This window comes from Pelophylax lessonae (assembly GCF_965119305.1).
Source record: "Pelophylax lessonae genome assembly, chromosome: 4".
In the NCBI taxonomy this organism is placed as follows: Eukaryota; Metazoa; Chordata; class Amphibia; order Anura; family Ranidae; genus Pelophylax; species Pelophylax lessonae.
In genome coordinates this window covers 455,856,639-455,882,288 of record NC_138771.1, presented here as the reverse complement: position 1 = coordinate 455,882,288, position 25,650 = coordinate 455,856,639, and the positions used below count along the sequence as shown (strand labels likewise).

General features: G+C 45.0%; 2 protein-coding genes across 2 annotated transcripts in view; one reads left to right on the top strand and one right to left on the bottom strand.

The window, feature by feature from the left end:
* The window catches only part of LOC309552116 (platelet-derived growth factor receptor-like protein), a 67,326-nt gene that overhangs the window by 24,852 nt on the left and 16,824 nt on the right, over nucleotides 1–25,650 (top strand). The window contains exons 3-4 of the mRNA XM_082252920.1: nucleotides 8,114–8,265; nucleotides 15,693–15,986. Coding sequence (XP_082109046.1) covers nucleotides 8,114–8,265; nucleotides 15,693–15,986 — 446 coding nt within the window. The remainder of the gene's footprint in view (nucleotides 1–8,113; nucleotides 8,266–15,692; nucleotides 15,987–25,650) is intronic.
* CCDC69 (coiled-coil domain containing 69) overlaps nucleotides 15,881–25,650 on the bottom strand; it is a 131,718-nt gene continuing 121,948 nt past the window's right edge. Inside the window, exon 9 of the mRNA XM_082252922.1 lies at nucleotides 15,881–16,018. Coding sequence (XP_082109048.1) covers nucleotides 16,009–16,018 — 10 coding nt within the window. The 3' untranslated portion in view covers nucleotides 15,881–16,008. The remainder of the gene's footprint in view (nucleotides 16,019–25,650) is intronic.

Genomic DNA, 25,650 nt, shown 5'->3' with positions numbered 1-25,650 from the left:
GTCTGAGCTCATTCATAAATGCAGTAACGGTGGATTGCCATTCTTTTCTATGAGGCTTGTTTGCACCTATGAATTGCGATTCTGTGCGTTAGGAAAATAGTACTGGTGTATTTTTAGGTGCATTAACACGATTTTGGCCCCACAGACTTTAATGGCAGCGCACAGAAAACAGTAAAGTAAAATGGTCCTGATTCCCCAATATAGATCTTTATATCACTAGTGGGACCACCAGCAGGAGGAAGGAGGTCCTGATTCCCCTATATAGATCTTTATACCACTTGAGGGATCACCAGCAGGAGGAAGGAGGTCCTGATTCCCCTATATACATCTTTATATCACTAGAGGGACCACCAGCAGGAGGAAGGAGGTCCTGATTCCCCTATATACATCTTTATATCACTAGAGGGATCACCAGCAGGAGGATGGAGGTCCTGATTCCCCTTAATAGATCTTTATACCACTAGAGGGATCACCAGCAGGAGGAAGGAAGTCCTGATTCCCCTATATTATTATTATTATTATTATTATTTTTCTACAGGATTTATATAGCGCCAACAGTTTGCACAGCGCTTTACAATGTGAGGGAAGACAATACAGTTACAATACAGTTCAAAACAGGAGGAAGTAGAGGGCCCTGCTCGTTGGAGCTTACAATCTAGAATAGATCTTTATATCACTAGAGGGATCACCAGCAGGAGGAAGGAGGTCCTGATTCCCCTAAATAGATCTTTATACCACTAGAAGGATCACCAGCAGGAGGAAGGAAGTCCTGATTCCCCTAAATAGATCTTTATACCACTAGAGGGATCACCAGCAGGAGGAAGGAGATCCTGATTCCCCTATATAGATCTTTAGATCACTGGAGAGATCACCAGCAGGAGGAAAGAGGTCCTGATTCCCCTATATAGATCTTTATACCACTAGAGGGATCACCAGCAGTAGGAAGAAAGTCCTGATTCCCCTATATAGATCTTTATATTAATAGAGGGATCACAAGCAGGAGGATGGAGGTCCTGATTCCCCTAAATAGATCTTTATATCACTAGAGGGATCACCAGCAGGAGGATGGAGGTCCTGATTCCCCTATATAGATCTTTATACCACTAGAGGGATCACGAGCAGGAGGAAGGAGGTCCTGATTCCCCTATATAGATCTTTAGATCACTAGAGGGATCACCAGCAGGAGGATGGAGGTCCTGATTCCCCTAAAAAGATCTTTATATCACTAGAGGGATCACCAGCAGGAGGATGGAGGTCCTGATTCCCCTAAATAGATCTTTATACCACTAGAGGGATCACCAGCAGGAGGAAGGAGGTCCTGATTCCCCTATATAGATCTTTAGATCACTGGAGAGATCACCAGCAGGAGGAAGGAGGTCCTGATTCCCCTATATAGATCTTTATACCACTAGAGGGATCACCAGCAGGAGGAAGAAAGTCCTGATTCCCCTATATAGATCTTTATATTACTAGAGGGATCACCAGCAGGAGGATGGAGGTCCTGATTCCCCTAAATTGATCTTTATACCACTAGAGGGATCACCAGCAGGAGGATGGAGGTCCTGATTCCCCTAAATAGATCTTTATACCACTAGATGGATCACCAGCAGGAGGATGGAGGTCCTGATTCCCCTAAATAGATCTTTATATCACTAGAGGGATCACCAGCAGGAGGATGGAGGCCCTGATTCCCCTAAATAGATCTTTATACCACTAGAGGGATCACCAGCAGGAGGAAGGAAGTCCTGATTCCCCTATATAGATCTTTATATCCCTAGAGGGAAGTCCTGATTCCCCTATATAGATCTTTATATCCCTTGTTGCCATTTTTTACTTAAGAGATAGGATAACCGGATTATAGCAGATCTTTGATGGAGGACAGACTCACACAGGCACCATGCTTTAGTTTTCTCAGGAACACACACTGCAGTTTCTGCTGCCTCTTTTTTCTCTTTTTTTTTTTTTTTTTAGTGAGTGCAACTTTATTTAAACACTTCCTGGTTAACAAACAGACAACATATTCATATGACTGTAGATCAATGGATAAGCTGTATAAGGGCATATAAACAAAATGTCATATATCTTAACACCCCCACTTGCTCTTATACTGCTTATGAAAAATAGTTTAGTACAGTTACATCATTTTACTCTCTATACTCCAAAAATATAACTCACAAACCTATCAAGCTTAAACTTTGTTATTGGTTTAGTCATAACATCAGCTACCATTTTATCTGTAGAACAATACTCAAGATCTATCTTGCCTTCACTCAGAATAGACCTAAGGAAATGGAATTTAATGTCAATATGTTTGCATCTTTGATGGTAAACTGGGTTCTTTGCGAGAGCTATCGCACTCTGATTGTCTTCAAAAATCTTCACTGGCTCAAACTGACATTCACTGTCCAATTCTCTCAGCAGTTGTGCAAGATATAGACTCTCCTGTGTGGTTGCAGCTAATGCTATATATTCAGCTTCACATGAAGATAGTGCAATTGTTGGTTGTTTCTTTGATTTCCAAGAAATCAGAGGTCCATTTTCAGTCAGGCTAAAACAATATCCTGTTGTGCTTCTCCTATCAATCTGGTCTGAGGCCCAACTGGCATCACTATACGCCTCTAGTTTTAACTTCTCTTTACATTTTCTGTAGCATAGTTCAAAATTGACAGTTCCTTTCAAATATCTCAGTACGTGTTTGGCCGTGATCATGTGTTGTACACTTGGTTGTGAAAAGTGTTGTGACAGTTTACTTATAGTCCAACTCAAATCCGGTCTTGTACACGTAGCCACATAAATCAAACTGCCTACTATCTCCCGATAGCTTTTTACATCTGCAAGTTCACTTTTGTCGTCGAAATCTAATTTTTGTTCACAAGGAGTAGATCTCGGTTTACAATCTGACATACCAAATCTTTCTATCATTTTCAAAATGTATCTCTTCTGATTCATCTTCACCGTTTCACTAGTCTGTCTAAAATCAATGCCCAAAAAATAGTTCAGTTTTCCAAGATCCTTCATTTTGAATTTTGTCGCAAGTGTTGACTTCACATCATTGAGTAGTTTTTCATTGCTTGCAGCAATGATGAGATCATCCACCCATATTAGTAATATTGCTTGTTCATCTCTGTTCTGTTTGACATAAACACAATGGTCTACAGAATTTTGTATAAATGCATTTGAACATAGATAATCATGTAGCATCTTGTTCCAGTTTCTTCCCGATTGCTTAAGACCATACAGTGACTTTTTTAGTTTGAGAACTAGCTTTTTATTTGTGTCATCTTTGATCTCAAAACCTTCTGGTTGGTCTATATATATATATCACAATCAATTGGGGCATGTAAGTAAGCTGTCTTCACATCCATTTGATGCAAGATTAAATCATATTGTGCTGCCATTTGCATCAAAATGCGTAATGAAGTAAAATTCGCAGTTGGAGAAAAAGTTTCCATGTAGTCGGTTCCCTTTACTTGATTATAGCCTTTTGCCACAAATCTGGCTTTGTACGTTTCAGTTCCATCTGCATTGCTTTTTATTGCATACACCCATCTACCCCCCACTGAATGTTTGCCTTCTGGTAATGTGGTCAATTTGAAGGTATCATTCTCCTTTAGTGATTCCATCTCATCTTTCATTGCATTTAACCAACTTTGTGACTGGGGTGTTTCCATAGCTTCTCTGAAGGTCTGAGGTACATCATGTGCTCTATAGCAGTAATCTATGTTCATTAGTACCTGATCATCATCAACAGATTCTAGTACATAGTCATTTAAATACTGAGGAGTTTTTCTATTTCTTGTAGGGTATCTTGTACCATGGTCTTCATCTTTGTCCTCTACAATCTTCTCTAAAGAATCTGGGGTCTCATTAGTCATTGGACCTGATACAGGAATTACACTCCTTTCCTCATAGAAATCATCATTATTGTCCAACAGCTCAGTCTGAGTTTGTTTCTCGATTACATCCTTTTCAATGAATTTTACTAGTCTGTGCTTGAAGACTTTGCCAGTTTCAGGGTAATACACTAGGTAAGAGGGACTATTTTTGTCATATCCTACAAAAATTCCTTTTGTGCATTTTGGATCCAGCTTTTTCTTATCGTGTTTGTATGCAAAACATTCTGACCCAAAAATCTTCATTTTTGATAAGTCTGGTTTCTTCCCTGTCAGTATGTTGTATGGCGTTTGCTTCAAACGATTGTTAAAACATCTATTTCGAATCATAGCTGCTGTCATCACTGCATATGTCCATAACTCTTTTGGTACTTTGCTCTCTATTAGCATACATCTTGCCATCTCTATCAGTGTTCTCCAGTTTCTTTCAGCTGTTCCATTTTGATGTGGTGAATAAGGTGCTGAAGTCTCATGTCTTATGCTCTTCTTTATGAGTAGTGACTGGAAGTCATTCGATGTGAATTCGGTACCATTGTCTGACCTCATTCTCTTGATGATCCCATAGGGGGCAGTATCAGCGATAAACTTCTCTGTGGCTAGAACTGTGTCACTCTTGTTTTTCAGAAAGTATACAAACACTGCACCAGAATAATCATCAGTGAATCCTATGACGTATTTGAATCCGTCCTTTGCAACTGGCTCTATAGGACCTGTTAAATCTGTGTGTACTAGTTCAAGTGGGTATTTTGCACGGGTGTCAGGCTCCCTGTTTCTACTCTGAGCAAATTTCCCTTGGATACAAATCTCACAATTCAGGTTGGACTTATCAACCTTACCTTGGATCTTCATTCCATCTACTAGATTCTGTAGTTTCAAGATATCATCGTAATTACAATGACCTAGGATTTCATGCCATGTCTGAATATCATAACAACCGTAACAAATGTCATCGCATTCCTTATAGGTGTTCAAATAGTAAAGCCTGTTGTATTTCTTTATAACAAATTTTGTACCATTCTTATGGATCAGAATACTGTCATCTTGTCTGAATTCAACAGACGCCCCATTTCTTGTTGCTGCTTCAACAGAGAAAATGTCTTGTGGATATGTGGGGATAAACAATGCGTTTTGTAGCAATGTCCTCCTTTGTCTTCCCTTACTGTCCATTAGGTATACCTCAGCGTCGCCTCTCTTGAGTGCTACACCGGAAGTTCTTTTCCCATCTGCCAACTCCATGTAATGTTTCTCTGGCTTAAACGAGGTGTCAAATCTTTTAAATTTCTTGATGTCTGTGATAATATGCGATGTTGCTCCTGTATCTACCATCAGGCTTTTTGTTTTGGGATTGTTTAACTGGTCTTCGCTTATTTTAAAAGCAAATGTTTGTTCTGTATCATCCACTACCTGCTTTACATTGTCTCGTGCCTTTCGTCTGCACAATGTCTCACTGTGAGTGGAGCTCTTGCAATAATTACACCACTTTGTCTTCCTCTTATTCATTCTGTATAGACATGCATTAGCTTTGTGACCTTTCTGATGACAACTGTAGCAGACAATGATGTCTTTCTCCCTTGTTGGTACAACAGGGGTGCTGATTTTCATTACATTATCAGTGCTTGTGCTGCTGTGATATTTTTCAGTGTCCTCAAAAATCCTTAACTGAGTTTTAAAGTCAGTAAACGTCATATCTTCTTTACCTTGTGTTATGTGGATTGCAAATGGTTTGAATGATTCAGGCAGGCCTTTAAGAATCATAGCCACTAATAGTCAATCACTGAGGGTCTCTCCTGCATTTCTAAGTGCTGTAATCGCTGTTTCTGTGCGTATGATATAGTCTGTGACACTTTCACATTCAGACTTCTGAAGAGATGTTAGTTCTGTGTATAAATTTATGATACGTGGCTTACCTTGGCCAGCATAATGATCTCTCAGGATTTTCAGCGCTTTTCTTCCATTATCAGTTGCTTCTCTCATTATAAGAGATAGACTTTTGTCATCCAGGAATTGTATTAACTCAGCATAAGCTTCCTCATTCTTATTCCTGTCTTGTACAGGATCTGTTCCGTCTGGTGGTTCCTGCAGGATTGTTTCTTTAAGATTCATCAAGCGCAGATGGCCTAGGAATTTTGTCTCCCACAGCTCATAATTTTTCTCATCTCCATCGAAAAGCAGCCTGTTCCATCGGCTTGTTCCCTCTCTCCTGGGCCCATAACCTGTTGCCATTTTTTACTTAAGAGATAGGATAACCGGATTATAGCAGATCTTTGATGGAGGACAGACTCACACAGGCACCATGCTTTAGTTTTCTCAGGAACACACACTGCAGTTTCTGCTGCCTCTTTTTTCTCTTTTTTTTTTTTTTTTAGTGAGTGCAACTTTATTTAAACACTTCCTGGTTAACAAACAGACAACATATTCATATGACTGTAGATCAATGGATAAGCTGTATAAGGGCATATAAACAAAATGTCATATATCTTAACATCCCTAGAGGGATCACCAGCAGGAGGATGGAGGTCCTGATTCCCCTAAATAGATGTTTATACCACTAGAGGGATCACCAGCAGGAGGAAGGAGGTCCTGATTCCCCTATATATATCTTTATACCACTAGAGGGATCACCAGCAGGAGGAAGGAGGTCCTGATTCCCCTATATATATCTTTATACCACTAGAGGGATCACCAGCAGGAGGAAGGAGGTCCTGATTCCCCTATATAGATCTTTAGATCACTGGAGAGATCACCAACAGGAGGAAGGAGGTTTCCGATTCCCCTATATAGATCTTTAGTGAGACCTCATTTGGAAAACTGTGTCCAGTTCTGGAGACTTCCCTTAGAAAAAGATATTGATAAGATAGAACGAGTCCAGAGAGGGATAAAAAACAATGGTGAAAGGTCTGTTGCATAAAACATATCGATAGCTACTTCAGGAACTTGATATGTACATACAGTCTGAAGGAAAGAAGGGAAAGGGCAGACATGATTAAAACCTTTAAATACATCAAGGGAGTGAGTAAGGTTCAGAAGGGCAGTTTTTTCAATATGAAACCAAAATCAAGAACACGGGGACATGACCTCAAAACTAACTGGAGGAAAGTTCAAAACTAATCTTAGAAAGTATAATTTTACTGAAAGGATAGTTGATGCATGGAATAAACTTCCAGCAGAGGTAGTGAGACAGTCAACAGTAAATGGCATCAAACATGCTTAGGACAAACATAGCTCTCTACTCAGACAATAAAGCTAACGAAAAGAAAAAAAACAAGCAAAAAAAAAAAATAGGCAGACACGATGATCTTTTTTTGCTGTCACCTTTCTATGTTTCTCTGAAAATGCACTACAACATGGGCATCATAAACTAAAATAAAGTAAGAAAATGCAGACGTACAAATGTGAATCTAAGGTGTTTTGGAGCTGTTGTATGAAATTAGTCCTAGCTGCAAACTATGCAAAAATGTAAATTTTGTGTGACAAATAAGCACACTAATGCCTCTTTTCCACTGAGTGGTACGGTACGGTTCGGTTCAGTACGGTACGGTTCGGTACGGTACACATTGCGTTTCCACTGCCAATAGTACCCTTTCATGATACGCGTGGTGTAGCAGGAAAGCTGTGATAGACGATTCTCTGTCAACCAATCAAAGTTCTGCAGAGTGTAGCTCCACCCTGTTGGTACGGTACTAATGTGCTTGGTACCCCAACGAAAGGGTACCAAAAAAGTGGTACGGTACGGTTCGGAATTAGGGTACCATTCATAATGGAAACGGCATAAATAGCGTACCGGACCGAACCGAACCGTACCAGAAAGCTCAGTGGAAACGAGCCATAAGCTAGCCTAATGGTTATATGTCTGCCTGGTGCCATCTAGTGATAAACCCCAGAGTATAATTCAAGGTTTTTACAGACAAATCTTTGCCTTCTAAAAGGCTTTAGGTATAAATCAGACAAAGCAGGGTATTAATTACGTGTACTGTTATGGTTATACATTGCAAAATTAGCCTAAAGATAATCCTGTTTAGAGAAATCCCTTTGAACTCCAAACTTGGAAAAGGAACGCTCTGCAGCACATAATTTTGGCCTGCAACAAGAAATGTGACTGTAATCCAACATATCCTCATCTCGCCATGACACAGTGCTATAATTGCAGACCAGTCAGTCTCATTTAATGTATGGTTATTGCAAAGGCACCTTCTAACCATCTAACAATCTTTCCCTGACAGGGTTAAACACTTTGGCCGGTACAGTCAGCTCATTGTGTTGAACACCACTGCAGCAGATACAGGTGAATTCAGCTGTGGTGGGTATCAGTGTACTGGAGATGGCTGCCATGACGGGGAGGAGAAGACTGGCAAGACATTTGTGTTTGTTACAGGTAATCTATTTTATGTTCCTCATCATGCACTAAACATACACTATGTTACTAAAAGTATTGGGATGCCTACCTTTTCACGCACATGAGTTTTAACCACTTTACCACTAGAGCATTTTGCTGTTTTACGTCTGGGCCACTTTTTGCGATTCGGCACTGTGCGACTTTAACTGACAATTGCGCGGTCGTGCGACGCCATACCCAAACGAAATTTACGTCCTTTTTTTCCCACAAACAGAGCTTTCTTTTGGTGGTATTTGATCACCTGTGTGATTTTTACTTTTTGCGCTATAAACAAAAAAAGAGCGTTTATTTTGAAAAAATAACAATATTTTTAACATTTTTTTATATGAAATTCCCCCCAAAAAAGATGTAAAAACCAATTTTTTTAAAAAATTTTGGCCAATTTGTTTTCTGCTACCCATGTTTGGTAAAAAAAATCGCAATAAGCGTATTTTGATTGATTTGCGCAAAAGTTATTGCGTTTATTAACAAAGGGAAAGATTTATGTCATTTTTGGTGTTTTTTTTTTAACGAGTAATGGCGGCGATCTGCGATTTTTTTTGCGGGACTGCGACATTCCGGCGGACAGATCGGACCCTTGACTGACATTTTTGACACTTTTGGGGGTACCAGTGACATTACTGCCGTAATCAGTGCTATAAATATGCACTGTTACTGTAAAAATGACACTGGCAGGGAAGGGGTTAATTTTATTGGAGAGGGAGGGGTTAATGTATGCCTGGTGCTTACTGACGTGTGGGGGGGGGAGGTGACTGTGTGAGCCAGGGACAGATCGGATGTCCAGCTATGCTGAACACTCCGATCTGTCACTCCCTGTCACTGAGGAGATCCGCCCGCTTGTGTTTACACAGGCGGGCGGATCTCCACACTAGATCCCCGACGATCGGGGCAGAGCAGCGGCGATCGCCGCTGCTCCTCCCCTGGCCCGACTCCCGCTGTGAATGAAAACAGCGGGAGCGCGCCGCCTACAGGGGAGGAGTCTGGCAACGTAGGTCTACGTCGTCAGACGGGATCGTGCCACTTTGCCGCAGTAGTACTCCGGTACTCAGTGGCAAAGTGGTTTATGGCATTCCAGCCTTAGTCTGTAGGGTTGAATATTGAGTCAGCCCACCCTTTGCAGCTATAACAGCTTCAAGTCTTTTGGGAAGGCTGTCCACAAGGTTTAGGAGTGTGTCTATGGGAATGTTTGACCATTCTTCCAGAAGTGCATTTGTGAGGTCAAGGCACTGATGTTGGACGAGAAGCCCTGGCTCACAGTCTCCGCTCTAATTATAGGGGATAGAACCAAGGGATGGTGCTCAGAAGTGGGTAGGTGGAAGAGACAAGGGGTTAAAACCTGCTCCTATTCTCTGAGAAAAAAAAGCCCTGAGAAGATGTGAGCACAATCACTAAAACCTAATATAAGCTTTACCATGTTTATGTAATTTTGAAAGTAATTTTTAATATTTTTAAATCTCAAATTTTTATTTAAAAAAACCTAATGATTCTGTCATAAAGTTCATCTTTCTGGTATTTCATGTTTTTAGGGTGACAACGCTCTGTTCCTGTCTTCCATTTGTGCCCCTGTCCTCTCAGCCTGTTACATAGGCTTCCGATGGAAAGTACAAATACTTGATTCAACATCTGTTATGCAGGCATGGTCCACTAATGTTCTAAGTGAGCACAACAATCTATTGATAGACTATTTCTGAACAAAGTACCAGGGTAATAGTATAATTGCTTGTCTGCGAGAGTTCTCATTTATCCAGGTTATGGTGTATATCAGTGGCGGCTGGTGCTCCAAATTTTTTGGGGGGGGGGGCGCAAAAAGAAAAATGTAATAGGTATTGCTTCGCGCCAAAAAACGCAGTAAAAAATTGCGTGACTTTGAAGTCATGGTACAGGCATGGCACAGGTGATGGTATAGGCATGGCATAGGTGATGGTACAGGAGATGGTATAGGCATGGAACAGATATGGTATAGCTCCAAAAAACAATAAGGTGTAACCACCCTTCTCCTGCGCTTGGTATCCAAGCCCCTCGACCAAACTCCTCACGGGACTGACAACTGGCTTCTCAGATGGCTAAGGTCTTGCTGCCCATATCGGACTGGGGTAGTCACTCTGCCTGGCCGGGGCTGACTGCCGCAGTAAATATACTGTGGGCAGTCGGCAACCGGTTAAAAACATATGCATAAAAACAGTACAACAATAAAAAATCAAGATAAGACTGTGGGTCTTATCTTGATTTTTTATTGCTGTACTGTTTTTATGCATATGTTTTTAATTATACGTATATATTATTTTAGCATTTGTATTGTATCTGCATGATCGATGTATGCCACTGTATACTACTAATGATGTCACGAGAGGGAGTGGGGTGGTGCTCTGGCCACTCCCCCGGGGGAGGGGACACTCCCACCTGGGGGTAGTGACTGGATCGCTACCTCACTGCATCACTATTTAAACCAAAGAGACAGCCATGACACAGTGGCTCTGGGGAAGAGGCTAGGCCTCGAAACGCGTCAGTCATCTCATCGGTCATGGACGATTATATGGACTAAACCCGGACAGTTGAGCAATCTAGCTTGATACGATATACTTTTATCTACGTCTGTGAGTAGCCATTTTTAATGTTACATAAATAAAGCCTTTTATTGAGGATAATGCGCAAGGTTGGTGCGCCCTTTCTTGTTTTCTTTGCTTACAGATATGGTATAGGCATGGCACAGATATGGTATAGGCATGGCACAGGTCATGGTACAGGAGATGGTATATGCCCCCTTTCAATGCAGAGACCAGCGTACATGCCCCCTTTCAATGCAGAGACCAGCATACTTGCCCCCTTTCAATGCAGAGACCAGCGTACATACCCCCTTTCAATGCAGAGACCAGCGTGCGTGCCCCCTTTAATGCAGAGATCAGCGTGCGTGCCCCCTTCAATGCAATGAACACTGTGCTGTGCCCCCTTCAATGCAATAAACACTGTGCTGTGCCCCCTTCAATGCAATAAACACTGTGCTGTGCCCCCTTCAATGCAATGAACACTGTGCTGTGCCCCCTTCAATGCAATGAACAATGTGCTGTGACCCCTTCAATGCAATAAACACTGTGCTGTGCCCCCTTCAATGCAATAAACACTGTGCTGTGCCCCCTTCAATGAAATAAACACTGTGCTGTGCCCCCTTCAATGCAATGAACAATGTGCTGTGACCCCTTCAATGCAATAAACACTGTGCTGTGACCCCTTCAATGCAATAAACACTGTGCTGTGACCCCTTCAGTGCAATGAACAATGTGCTGTGACCCCTTCAATGCAATAAACACTGTGCTGTGCCCCCTTCAATGCAATAAACACTGTGCTGTGCCCCCTTCAATGAAATAAACACTGTGCTGTGCCCCCTTCAATGCAATGAACAATGTGCTGTGACCCCTTCAATGCAATAAACACTGTGCTGTGACCCCTTCAATGCAATAAACACTGTGCTGTGACCCCTTCAGTGCAATGAACAATGTGCTGTGACCCCTTCAATGCAATAAACACTGTGCTGTGCCCCCTTCAATGCAATAAACACTGTGCTGTGCCCCCTTCAATGCAATGAACACTGTGCTGTGCCCCCACAATGCAGAGTTCAGCGTGCGTGCCCCCTTCAATGCAACTGTGCTGTGCCCCCTTCAATGCAATGAACACTGTTCCGTGCCCCCATCAATGCAGAGTTCAGCGTGCGAGCCCCTTTCAATGCAGAGCGCCACAGCATTGTCCCCAATCACTGCAGAGCGCCACAGCATTGTCCCCAATGATTGCAGAGTGCCACAGCATTGTACCCCAATGATTGCAGAGTGCCCACAGCATTGTACCCCAATGATTGCAGAGTGCCACAGCATTGTACCCCAATGATTGCAGAGTGCCCACAGCATTGTACACCAATGATTGCAGAGTGCCACAGAATTGTACCCCAATGATTGCAGAGTGCCACAGAATTGTACCCCAATGATTGCAGAGTGCCCACAGCATTGTACCCCAATGATTGCAGAGTGCCCACAGCATTGTACACCAATGATTGCAGAGTGCCAGAGCATTGTACCACAATGATTGCAGAGTGCCCACAGCATTGTACCCCAATGATTGCAGAGTGCCCACAGCATTGTACCCCAATGATTGCAGAGTGCCACAGCATTGTACCCCAATGATTGCAGAGTGCCACAGAATTGTACCCCAATGATTGCAGAGTGCCCACAGCATTGTACCCCAATGATTGCAGAGTGCCACAGCATTGTACCCCAATGATTGCAGAGTGCCACAGAATTGTACCCCAATGATTGCAGAGTGCCCACAGCATTGTACCCCAATGATTGCAAAGTGCCACAGAATTGTACCCCAATGATTGCAGAGTGCCACAGCATTGTCCCCCAATCAATGCAGAGTGCCACAGCATTGTACCCCAATGATTGCAGAGTGCCCACAGCATTGTACCCCAATGATTGCAGAGTGCCACAGAATTGTACCCCAATGATTGCAGAGTGCCACAGAATTGTACCCCAATGATTGCAGAGTGCCACAGAATTGTACCCCAATGATTGCAGAGTGCCACAGCATTGTACCCCAATGATTGCAGAGTGCCACAGAATTGTACCCCAATGATTGCAGAGTGCCACAGCATCGTACCCCAATGATTGCAGAGTGCCCACAGCATTGTACCCCAATGATTGCAGAGTGCCCACAGCATTGTCCCCCAATCAATGCAGAGACCAGCATGCGTGCTCCCTTCAATTTAATGCACTTACCTGGCGGCGGCGGATTCTCCCCTCCTCGATCCAGTTCGTCCTCTTCTGCAGGGGTGGGAAGGTGAGCGGCTTCTCCCTCGTCCTCCGAGCGGCGGTGACGGTGAGTGACTGACGCACGCACCGGCACCGCCCCCATTGTGACGTCGCGATTGGATGTCCTGGATGATGATTGGTCCAGGCTGGAGACTGGACCAATCACAGCCAGGACATCACGAAGGTGGGGGTGGCCAAGTGCTCTTTCCTGCGCCCAGGTTACGCCCCCAGAAGGCAGCCAATCGGCGCCTTTCTGAGTTGTAAACCCCACCCCCCCTTTAGCCACCACATAGGATGGTCAGGCCGACGAACCGATTTTTTTTTTCCTAACTTTATTGTTCTTTTTTGTCATTTTTTTTTCCTTTTTTTAAGGGGGGCGGCGCCCTGGCGCCCCCTATGCACGGGCCGCCACTGGTGTATATATAGTATTAGTTTAGCCTAGCACACACTATTCGTTTTTTTCATTCAACCCAGCAGGGCCGAACGGATTGATTCCAGTACACACAGGCCGAATGTCAGCCAGTTTCTATTAAACTGGCCAATACTGCCTGACATCCGGCCTGTGTGTACTAGGCTTTAGTCACATTCAACTTTACTTGTTCTGTAATGTTGAAGACATATCAACACTCATCTATGTAGCTTCCTTAGTCCTTATTTGTCAAGTACATCCAGTTATATGTGTTAACTATATCTTTGAGGTGTAATGCAGTGTATTGCCAGTTCCATCTGGGATCGTTCTTTTTTCTATTTTACTTAGTACAGATGAAAGATAAGTTTTAGGTATACACTATATTACCAAAAGTATTGGGACGCCTACCTTTACACTTACATGGAATTTAATGGCATCCCAGTCTTAGTCCGTAGGGTCAAGTATTGAGTTGGCCCACCCTTTGCAGCTATAACAGCTTCAACTCTTCTAGGAAGGCTGTCCACAAGGTTTAGGTGTGTCTCTATGGGAATGTTTGACCATTCTTCCAGAAGGGCATTTGTGAGGTCAGGCACTGATGTTGGACGAGAGGCCCTGCCTTGCAGTCTGTGCTCTAATTCATCCCAAAGGTGTTCTATCAGGTTAAGGTCAGGACTCTGCACTGGTGCTCAGTCATGTTGGAACAGGAAGGAGCCATCCGCAAACTATTCCCACAAAGTTGGGAGCATGAAATTGTCCAAAATGTTTTGGTATGCTAATGCCTGAAGAGTTCCCTTCACTGGAGCTAAGGGGCAAAGCCCAAACCCCTGAAAAACAACCCCATACCATAATCCCCCCTACCCCAAATGAGTTGGACCAGTGCACAAAGCAAGATCCATAAAGAAATGGATGAGTGAGTTTGGGGTGGAGAAACTTGACTGGCCTGCACATAGTCCTGACCTTAACCCGATAGAACACCTTTGGTATGAATTAGATCGCAGACTGCGAGCCAGGTCTTCTCTCCAACATCAGTGGCTGACCTAACAAATGTGGTTCTGGAAGAATGGTCAAACATTCCCATAGACAAAGTCCTAAACCTTGTGGACAGCCTTCCCAGAAGAGCTGAAGCTGTTATAGCTGCAAAGCGTAGCCCAACTCAATATTGAACGCTATGGACTGAGACCGAGATGCCATTAAAGTTCATGTGCGTGTAAAAGCAGGCGTCCAAACACTTTTGACAATATAGTGTAGCTGTATGCAGTGTGTTATCTACAATTGATTATACAATTTCTAATACCCAAGTACTAAAAACTGAAGTATAGGTATGATCATTTTTACATACCAATGTAAGCATTTATTTTCCATACCTGTGGTTTCCCCATGGAAGCTGTAAATCACTGTAGTAGGCACTAACTTCCAGGTCCCGTGCTGAGCAGCTATCCTGCTACATTGTGAATACAGGTGGTCACTCGCTTGGCATAGGTGCCATTTGGGGACACTTTGCATTTTTATCAATGAATGCAAAGCATTCATAATTGGACAAGGTGGAGTAGGAGGGCGTTGACATTGCAATCTTTACTTTGTCCAATCAAAAAACACTTTACTTTTATTAAGAAAATGCAGTGTTCTCTAAAAAGGCACCAGAGCCAAGCAAGCAACCTCATGCATTAATAAGCAGCAGGACTGCCACTCAGCACAGGACCTGCAAGACAGTGGAGATCATTGCAGTGTCTATTACAGTGATTTCTGGCTTCAATAATGATCCCATAGGTATAGTACATACCTAGCTGGACCAATGTAACTATGTAAAATTTGCCATACCTAAATTCCAGCTTTAAGAGTGCTGAGCCACCACAGGACAATATTGTCCTATTTTTGTAAAAACAGATTTAATAATGGTCATACATTTTATTTTGCAGTGGCTTCTGGAATGTGGCTTAATGTTTCTGGTTGAAATATTGGTAAATTAGGTGCAAAGACCATATTGTCTGATCACTTCTCGGTAACAAAGACTCTCGAGTGTGTAGAACTGAGTTTTTAGTAATGAATAGAATTACCTTTAAGATAAGCTTTAACAAATAATGTTTGCTATGTCAGAATGTCAGAATCGAATTGTCTAATTGACGGTAATATGATTTTTCTGTAATCATTGCATTTATCCTTGGAATGATCAGATATGATGCTTTCGTTCTGTTCCTTTGTAGATCCCCAGGAGCTCTTTGTCCCAACTGAAGATTATTATGTGGTTGTGCAGATGCGCACAAGACAACCAGCTCTGCTGCCCTGCCAAGTCACCAACCCATTGGCTAAAGTGACTTTGCATAGAGAGTTCCCACCAGAGCAGATCCCAGTGGATGGGGTAAAGATCTCCTTTGACCAGAAAAAAGGATTCGTCATATATCAACCACAGCTTTCTCTTGCTGGTTCTCTGTATTGTATCGCAGAGTTTGATAACCTTCGCCAGATGTCCACCAAGTATATGTTGATCTACGTACACTGTAAGTGCCCTTGGTCAAGATCTCACAGTGTTCTGCTGAAGAAAAATATTGTAAGATAAAAGATTTGAAAGTATATCTTTATGGTTTTCAAGTTAAAAAAGAAGGAATTTATTTAATACAGGTACTTATGTCAATTTACGCAGTGATTTACATATATGGTGTACATTCACATCAGTCCCTGCCCACAAGGAGTTTACAATCTGAGGTTCCTATCTAACTTAACCACTTAAAGAGGTTGTAAACCCAAATTTTTTATTTTTTTCAACCTGAAAGAGAAACAAATAATGAGCTAGTATTTATCGCATACTAGCTCATTATGAAATACTTACCTTAGAACAAGCCCCCGCCGTGCCGCCCGCTTACCTCTATGACAGGCGACATGTTCAGTCGCCCATCTTCCAGGATCGCGGCATCCGGCCATCTGATTGGGAGCCGACGGTCGCGGCACGGGGCTCTGAAGGAACGGCACCAGCGGCCGTTCCTTCAGAGCGCATGCGCCAGTGATGTCACTGGCTGCATGTAAGGTAAATATCTCCTAAACGGTACAAAAAAAAATAAAAAATCTGATCACTTTTATTGCTGTCACAAGCAATCTAAACATCCCTTGTGACAGTAATATGCAGTGACAGGTACTCTTTATGGAGGGATCGAGGGTCTAAAAGACCCTAGACCCCTCCCCTGCACTTCCATGTATTCAAAATGCAGCAAACGGCATTTTTGAATACACTCGTTTTTTGAATTTGCCGCCTTTAGCAGCAGAGTAACCCGGACGTGACGTCATGGACGCCGCCTCCGATTTACGTCATCGGAGACCCGATCGAAGCCGCTTCCGGCTTTGATTGGGACTCCATCCAGCCGACGGACGTGCTGGCTGGGTGCTCGGGTCTCCCGGTGGGATGGGAGACCCGGGCAAAGCCACGGAAGGTGGTGGGAGGGGGGATGTCCCCTCCCGCTCGCCGGGGTAATGACCGAGCGGCTCCCAAGCCGCATTGGTCGTTACCCCAAGAAAGCCGACTGCCGGCTCTAAACAACGGTACCAGGGTGATGCCTTGTGCATTCTCGAAGCTTCTCCAGTATCCAAACTTTGGGGGCCACGCCCCCACCGCATCGATCACCCCTGGCTCTGGATCACCCAGGGAGTCCCCACATCCTCTGTCCCACACCGTGCTACCAGGGGAAAGCCCGGGCAGTTGGAGGAATTAGCACCACACGAAGCGATTAGGGTGTGCTTAGGCACAGTCCCTGTGCACACCTATGGGGCTTCCTGGTTTTTACTTTTTCCCTAACCTCACAGCAAACCATGCCCTCCACAGGCGCCAAACTTCCTCCAGACCTACATTTAGACAACCACATACTTACTTTCAAGACGTTCATTCCTTGCTTATATACCACTTATATACCACTAATTCATCATCCAATATACCTATTTCCTGTCCCGGAGATGCAAAAGGAAGTTAGAGAGGAATTCCCCTCACTCCAGAACAGGTGTCGTATTGGAAGAATTCTCCTTACATTTTGACCTGTGGGCAACTCTAAAGTTCTGGATTTCACCTCATTTTTTTGGTGACAGTGGTCATCAGTACACATAGAGGAGTGTATGTGTACCCCCAATGGGGACACAGGCAACAATAAAAACTTGACAGAGGGTCTAACCCTTTCCCCCTCAATCCAAAGAAAAAAAAAATGGCTTTAGATTTAGTTAAAGCAAAAGAGATGTCCCTCCAGCACCTAGAGTGTCTCAGTGCCGAAAAAACAATATACTGTATACAAACCACAATTGTCATCTAATGCAGACCTCAAAAGTTTAGACATTGTTATTTCTAAACTCTTTAAAACCATTGCATGTATCTCACTATAACAAATAGAATTGCAGTTTCTGCTTATGATTTATCTACATGGCACAGTCCTCTCTAACTCCACTAGGTGGCACCCTTTTCACAGAAAAGCTGAGATATAGCCTGGCCCTGTTCATGTCTATTTACCATAAAGGGTTCTGTTTAGTGTGGATTTTTCCTTTTCAGTTCTTTCCAAATAATACTTACTATTAGGGTTGAGCGGACACCTAGATGTCCGTGTTCGACGGGTTCGGCCGAACTTTAAAAAAAAGTCCGGGTCCGTGTCCCGGACTTTTACCGAACTTTTCCCGGACACCGAACCCCATTGAAGTCAATGGGGACCCGAACTTTAAGGCACTAAAATGGCTCTAAAACACCAAAGGAAAGGGCTAGAGTGCTGCAAATGGCAGCAAAACGTAATTAAGAGCATGGCAAGTGCTCTGCAAACAAATGTGGATAGGGAAATAACTTAAAACAACAAAAAAAAACAGAAAAATAAAACAATGTTCTTCTTCATCTCTGAAGGACGAGGCCCATATGGAGTAGGAGGGAGGTTGAGGTGGTGGTGGATGTGGCGGTGACATAGGCGTGCGCACAGGGTGTGCTGGGTGTGCCTGGGCACACCCTAATCACCTAGGGCACATAGCATTGCCAGTGAGGAGATGGGAAAGATCTCCCTGGGACCTGCTCTGCTCTATTTCTCCTTGCCTACAGGTACATGGCCCCGATACATTACTCTCCCTGCTGGCAAACACATGCATGTGTATTTCAACTTTGGGGTGCACACCTTAATGCAATAGGCTGCGCACACCTATGGGCGGTGTAGGTGGAAGCGGCGGTGGAGGAGGACCAGGGCCGGATTAACAGCATCATGGGCTTGGTGCTGAGGATTTTGAAGGGCCTTAAGGGCCGTGCCTTGCCATGCACCCAGAGGAGGAAGGGTGCAGCCATGCATGCCTAATTCAACATGGGATGCTGTCTCTGAAGCCCATAAACACATCCATGCATCGCCAACTGTCCCTCCTTGTCCGGCCTTCACGCTGTGTGGGGAGGTTCTGAGGGTGCTGCCTGGGGAAGCGAGCATAGAAGCCAGACTTCTGTGTTTACAAGTGACAGAAGAGCGGTAACAGTGAATATGGCCAACCCGGGGCCTATATAAAAGGTAGGGGCCTGGAGCTGCAGCTCCAATAGCCCCTACATTAATCTGGCCCTGAGGAGGAGGACGAGGTAGCCAACACTGCTTCTTTTCAAAAATTTTAAATGAGGGTACACCCCAAAAGAGTGAGAAAGAGCAAAAATGGAACAATGGGTGGGTAAGGTCGGTATCCATTGCTATTCTGCATAAGGTACGGAAAAGTCCCGTGGGATCCATGCCTGGTTCATTTTAATGAACGTGAGCTTGTCCACATTGTCTCTGGACAGGCGGCTGCGCTTGTCTGTTATAACGCCCCCAGCCGTGCTAAATACCCGTTCAGATAATACACTGGCTGCAGGGCACGCCAGCACCTCCAAGGCGTAAAGGGCAAGCTCAGGCCATGTGCCCAATTTGGAGACCCAGAAGTTGAAGGGGGCAGACCCGTCATTCACTACATGTAGGCGTGTGCACACATACTGCTCCACCATGTTGGTAAAATGCTGCCTCCTGCTAAGACGTTCCATCTGAGCTGCTGGTGCTGCTGTTTGTTGTGGCGTGCTGACAAAGCTTTTCCACATTTCGGCCATGCTAACCCTGCCTTCTGAGGTGCTGGCGGTGCCCTGGTTGCGTTGGCGACCTCCTCCTCCTCCTCCTCTGCCTTGTGCTTCCACTGTGGCCCCGCTGTCAGATGGGAATGCCAGCAGCATGGCGTCTACCAGCGTGCGCTTGTACTCGCGCATCTTGCGATCGCGCTCCAGTGAGTGAATTAAGGACGGTACGTTGTCCTTGTAACGGGGATCCAGCAGCGTGGCCACCCAGTAATCAGCACAAGTTAGAATGTGAGCAACTCGGCGGTCGTTGTGGAGACACTGCAGCATGTAATCGCTCATGTGTGCCAGGCTGCCCAGAGGCAACGAAAGGCTGTCCTCTGTGGGAGGTGTATCGTCCGTGTCCTCTGTATCCCCCCAGCCACGCACCAGTGATGGCCATGAGCTGGCCTGGGTGCCACCCTGCTGTGAACATGGTTCCATCTCCTCCTCCAGCTCCTCCTCCTCCTCATCCTCCTCATCCTCCAGAACTGTGCCCCTGCTGGACAATTGCGTCCCTGGCGTTTGCGTGTGCAGGAACCCACCCTCGGAGCCCCTTGCGAATGACTGCCCTGAAAGCCTTGGAAATGTTACCTCTTCATCCTCCTCCTCCTCCTCATCCTGTGCCACATCCTCTTCCATCATCGCCCGAATTGTTTTTTCAAGGAGGCATAGAAGTGGGATAGTTAAGCTGAGAACGGCGTCATTGCCACTGGCCATGTTGGTGGAGTACTCAAAACAGCGCAACAAGGCACACAGGTCTCGCATGGAGGCCCAGTTATTGGTGGTGAAGTGGTGCTGTTCCGCAGAGCGACTCACGCGTGCGTGCTGCAGCTGAAACTCCACTATGGCCTGCTGCTGCTCGCACAGTCTTTCCAGCATGTGCAAGGTGGAGTTCCACCTTGTGGGCACGTCACATATGAGGCGGTGAGCGGGAAGGCCGAAGTTACGCTGCAGCGCTGCCAGGCGAGCAGCAGCAGGGTGAGAACGCCGAAAGTGCGCACAAACGGCCCGCACTTTCTGCAGCAGCTCTGACATATCGGGGTAGTTTTTAAGGAACCTCTGCACCACCAAATTCAGCACATGCGCCAGGCAAGGGATGTGCGTCAAACCGGCTAGGCCCAGAGCTGCTATGAGATTTCGCCCGTTATCGCACACCACCAGGCCGGGCTTGAGGCTCGCTGGCAGCAACCACTCATTTGTCTGCTGTTCCATGCTCCTCCACAACTCCTGCGCGGTGTGTGGTTTGTCCCCCAAACAGGCAAGTTGTAAAACTGCCTGCTGTCGTTTACCCCTGGCCGTGCTGAAGTTGGTGGTGAAGGTGTTACGCTGTCCGGATGAGGAGGCGGTAGAGGATGAGGAAGCGGAGTAGGAGGAGTTAGGAACAGGAGGCAAACTGAAGCGCCCTGCAATCCTCGGTGGTGGAAGGACATGCGCCAAATTGCTATCCGCCTCAGGCCCATCCGCCACTGCATTTACCCAGTGTGCCGTTAGGGAGATATAACGCCCCTGACCGTGCTTACTGGTCCACGTATCCGTAGTTAGGTGGACCTTGGCACAGATGGCGTTGCGCAGTGCACACCTGATATTTTCCCCCACTTGGTTGTGCAGGGAAGGGATGGCTTGCCTGGAAAAGTAGTGGCGGCTGGGCACGACGTACTGTGGGACAGCCACCGACATAAGGTTTTTAAAACTGTGCGTCTCCACCAGACGGAATGACAGCATTTCAAAGGCCAATAATTTTGAAATGCTGGCATTCAGGGCCAGGGATCGCGGGTGGGTAGGGGGGTACTTCCTCTTCCTCTCAAGTGTTTGGGAGATGGAAAGCTGAACGCTTCCACGGGACATTGTGGAGATGGTTGTTGGTGACCCAGGTGGTGGTGTTGCTGACAGATCGTCTGTTTGCGGGGTGGCAGGTGCCGGTATCACTACAGATGTGGCTGGAGCGGCCGAGACTGCAGCAGAAGAGGAAGCAGGATGAGCCAGAGACGTTTCTTGGTTTTGAAGGTGTGTACTCCACTGCAGCTCGTGCTTTGCACTTAGATGCCTGATCATGCAGGTTGTGCTCAGGTTGAGAAGGTTTATGCCTCGCTTCAAGCTCTGATTGCACAGGGTGCAAACCACTCGTGTCCTGTCATCAGCACATTTTCTAAAGAACTTCCACGCTAGAGAACTCCTTTGAGCTGACTTTGGTGCGCTCGTTCCCTTGCTGCGTTGGGCAGTAGCGGGCGTAGTGTCTAGGGCACGGCCGCTCCGCTTCTGCACCCTGCTCCCTCTTCTGCTGTGCTGGTGGCTCTGTGCGACCACCGCCTCTTCCTCCAAACTACTCAGGTCACCTGCATGACGTTCATTCCATGTGGGGTCGAGGACCTCATCGTCCTCCACATCATCTTCCACCCAGTCTTCACCCCTGCCCTCCTTGTCGGTCTCCACAATGCTGAACGCCGCAGCAGTTGGCACCTGCGTTTCGTCATCATCGGAGACGTGCTGCGATGATCCTTGCATGTACTCATCTTGAGAAATAAGTGGTTGGGCATCGCTGCACTCAATCTCTTCCACTTCTGGGGCAGGGCTAGGTGGATGGCCCTGGGAAACCCTGCTGACAGAGTCCTCAAAAAGAATAAGAGACTGCTGTATGGCTTGGGGCTCAGACTGCTGGCCTGATTTGCAAGGGGGTGAGGTGAAAGACGGTTGGACATTGGCTGCAGGTGCCAACTCTGACCTTTCTGCAGTAGACTGGGTGGGAGACAATGTGAAGGAACTGGAGGCACTGTCAGCAGCAAACCAATCTACTATCGCCTCAACTTGTTCTGGCCTCATCACTTCTAGGGGCGTTTGATGCCCTACCAAATACTGATGCAGGTTCTGTCGCCTACTCACACTTGAGGAAGGTGTTTCACTTGTGCGTGTAGCTGGCACAGATCGACCACGTCCTCTCCTTGCAACAGGAGCTCTACCAGCAGCACCACGACCCAGGCCACGGCCCTTATTTGACGGTCTCCTCATATTTCTGTAATTTAAGATCTTGCCCTAGAAAGGTTTTTATTGAATAGCGGAATAGGAAATATGATCCAAAAAAGTGTATGTATCTCGCACGTACAAAACCACACTAGGCCCCAATTACTATTGTTTCTACCCCTAAAAGGATGGATGAGGAGTAGGAGGAGTATGGAACAGACAGCACCCTCAAATCTTCAGAAGTATGAGATGAACCCCAAAAACTTGGAAAGGTGGATCTCACACGTACCGACACAGACTATCCCGCAATTCAATTGATCCTCAAAGGTTTTTATTGAATAGCGGAATAGGAAATATGATCAAAAAAAGTGTATGTATCTCGCACGTACACAACCACACTAGGCCCCAATTACTATTGTTTGTACCCCTAAAAGGATGGATGAGGAGTAGGAGGAGGAGTATGGAACAGGCAGCACCCTCAAATCTTCAGAAGTATGAGATGAACCCCAAAAACTTGGAAAGGTGGATCTCACACGTACCGACACAGACTATCCCGCAATTCAATTGATCCTCAAAGGTTTTTATTGAATAGCGGAATAGGAAATATGATCAAAAAAAGTGTATGTATCTCGCACGTACACAACCACACTAGGCCCCAATTACTATTGTTTGTACCCCTAAAAGGATGGTTGAGCAGTAGGAGCAGGAGTATGGAACAGGCAGCACCCTCAAATCTTCAGAAGTATGAGATGAACCCCAACAACTTGGAAAGGTGGATCTCACACGTACCGACACAGACTATCTCGCAATTGAATTGATCCCCAAAGGTTTTAATTGAATAGCGGAATAGAAAATATGATCAAAAAGAAAGTGTATGTATCTCGCACGTACACCACCACACTAGGCCCCAACTACTATTGTTTGTACCCCTAAAAGGATGGTTGAGCAGTAGGAGGAGGAGTATGGAACAGGCAGCACCCTCAAATCTTCAGAAGTATGAGATGAACCCCAAAAACTTGGAAAGGTGGATCTCTCTCACACGTACCAACACAGACTATCCCCCAATTTAACTGATCCCCAAAGGTTTTTGATTAAATAGCGGAATAGAAAATATGATCCAAAAAAAGTGTATGTATATCACACGTACACAACCACACTAGGCCCCAATTACTATTGTTTGTACCCCTAAAAGGCTAGATGAGGAGTAGGGGGGGTATGGAACAGGCAGCACCCTCAAACCTTCAGAAGTATGAGATGAACCCCAACAACTTGGAAAGGTGGATCTCTCTCACACGTACCAACACAGACTATCCCCCAATTTAACTGATCCCCAAAGGTTTTTCATTAAATAGCGGAATAGAAAATATGATCCAAAAAAAGTGTATGTATATCACACGTACACAACCACACTAGGCCCCAATTACTATTGTTTGTACCCCTAAAAGGCTAGATGAGGAGTAGGGGGAGTATGGAACAGGCAGCACCCTCAAACCTTCAGAAGTATGAGATGAACCCCAACAACTTGGAAAGGTGGATCTCTCTCACACGTACCAACACAGACTATCCCCCAATTTAACTGATCCCCAAAGGTTTTTGATTAAATAGCGGAATAGAAAATATGATCCAAAAAAAGTGTATGTATATCACACGTACACAACCACACTAGGCCCCAATTACTATTGTTTGTACCCCTAAAAGGCTAGATGAGGAGTAGGGGGAGTATGGAACAGGCAGCACCCTCAAACCTTCAGAAGTATGAGATGAACCCCAACAACTTGGAAAGGTGGATCTCTCTCACACGTACCAACACAGACTATCCCCCAATTTAACTGATCCCCAAAGGTTTTTGATTAAATAGCGGAATAGAAAATATGATCCAAAAAAAGTGTATGTATATCACACGTACACAACCACACTAGGCCCCAATTACTATTGTTTGTACCCCTAAAAGGCTAGATGAGGAGTAGGGGGGGTATGGAACAGGCAGCACCCTCAAACCTTCAGAAGTATGAGATGAACCCCAACAACTTGGAAAGGTGGATCTCTCTCACACGTACCAACACAGACTATCCCCCAATTTAACTGATCCCCAAAGGTTTTTGATTAAATAGCGGAATAGAAAATATGATCCAAAAAAAGTGTATGTATATCACACGTACACAACCACACTAGGCCCCAATTACTATTGTTTGTACCCCTAAAAGGCTAGATGAGGAGTAGGGGGGGTATGGAACAGGCAGCACCCTCAAACCTTCAGAAGTATGAGATGAACCCCAACAACTTGGAAAGGTGGATCTCTCTCACACGTACCAACACAGACTATCCCCCAATTTAACTGATCCCCAAAGGTTTTTGATTAAATAGCGGAATAGAAAATATGATCCAAAAAAAGTGTATGTATATCACACGTACACAACCACACTAGGCCCCAATTACTATTGTTTGTACCCCTAAAAGGCTAGATGAGGAGTAGGGGGAGTATGGAACAGGCAGCACCCTCAAACCTTCAGAAGTATGAGATGAACCCCAACAACTTGGAAAGGTGGATCTCTCTCACACGTACCAACACAGACTATCCCCCAATTTAACTGATCCCCAAAGGTTTTTGATTAAATAGCGGAATAGAAAATATGATCCAAAAAAAGTGTATGTATATCACACGTACACAACCACACTGGGCCCCAATTACTATTGTTTGTACCCCTAAAAGGCTAGATGAGGAGTAGGGGGAGTATGGAACAGGCAGCACCCTCAAACCTTCAGAAGTATGAGATGAACCCCAACAACTTGGAAAGGTGGATCTCTCTCACACGTACCAACACAGACTATCCCCCAATTTAACTGATCCCCAAAGGTTTTTGATTAAATAGCGGAATAGAAAATATGATCCAAAAAAAGTGTATGTATATCACACGTACACAACCACACTAGGCCCCAATTACTATTGTTTGTACCCCTAAAAGGCTAGATGAGGAGTAGGGGGGGTATGGAACAGGCAGCACCCTCAAACCTTCAGAAGTATGAGATGAACCCCAAAAACTTGGAAAGGTGGATCTCTCTCACACGTACCAACACAGACTATCCCCCAATTTAACTGATCCCCAAAGGTTTTTGATTAAATAGCGGAATAGAAAATATGATCCAAAAAA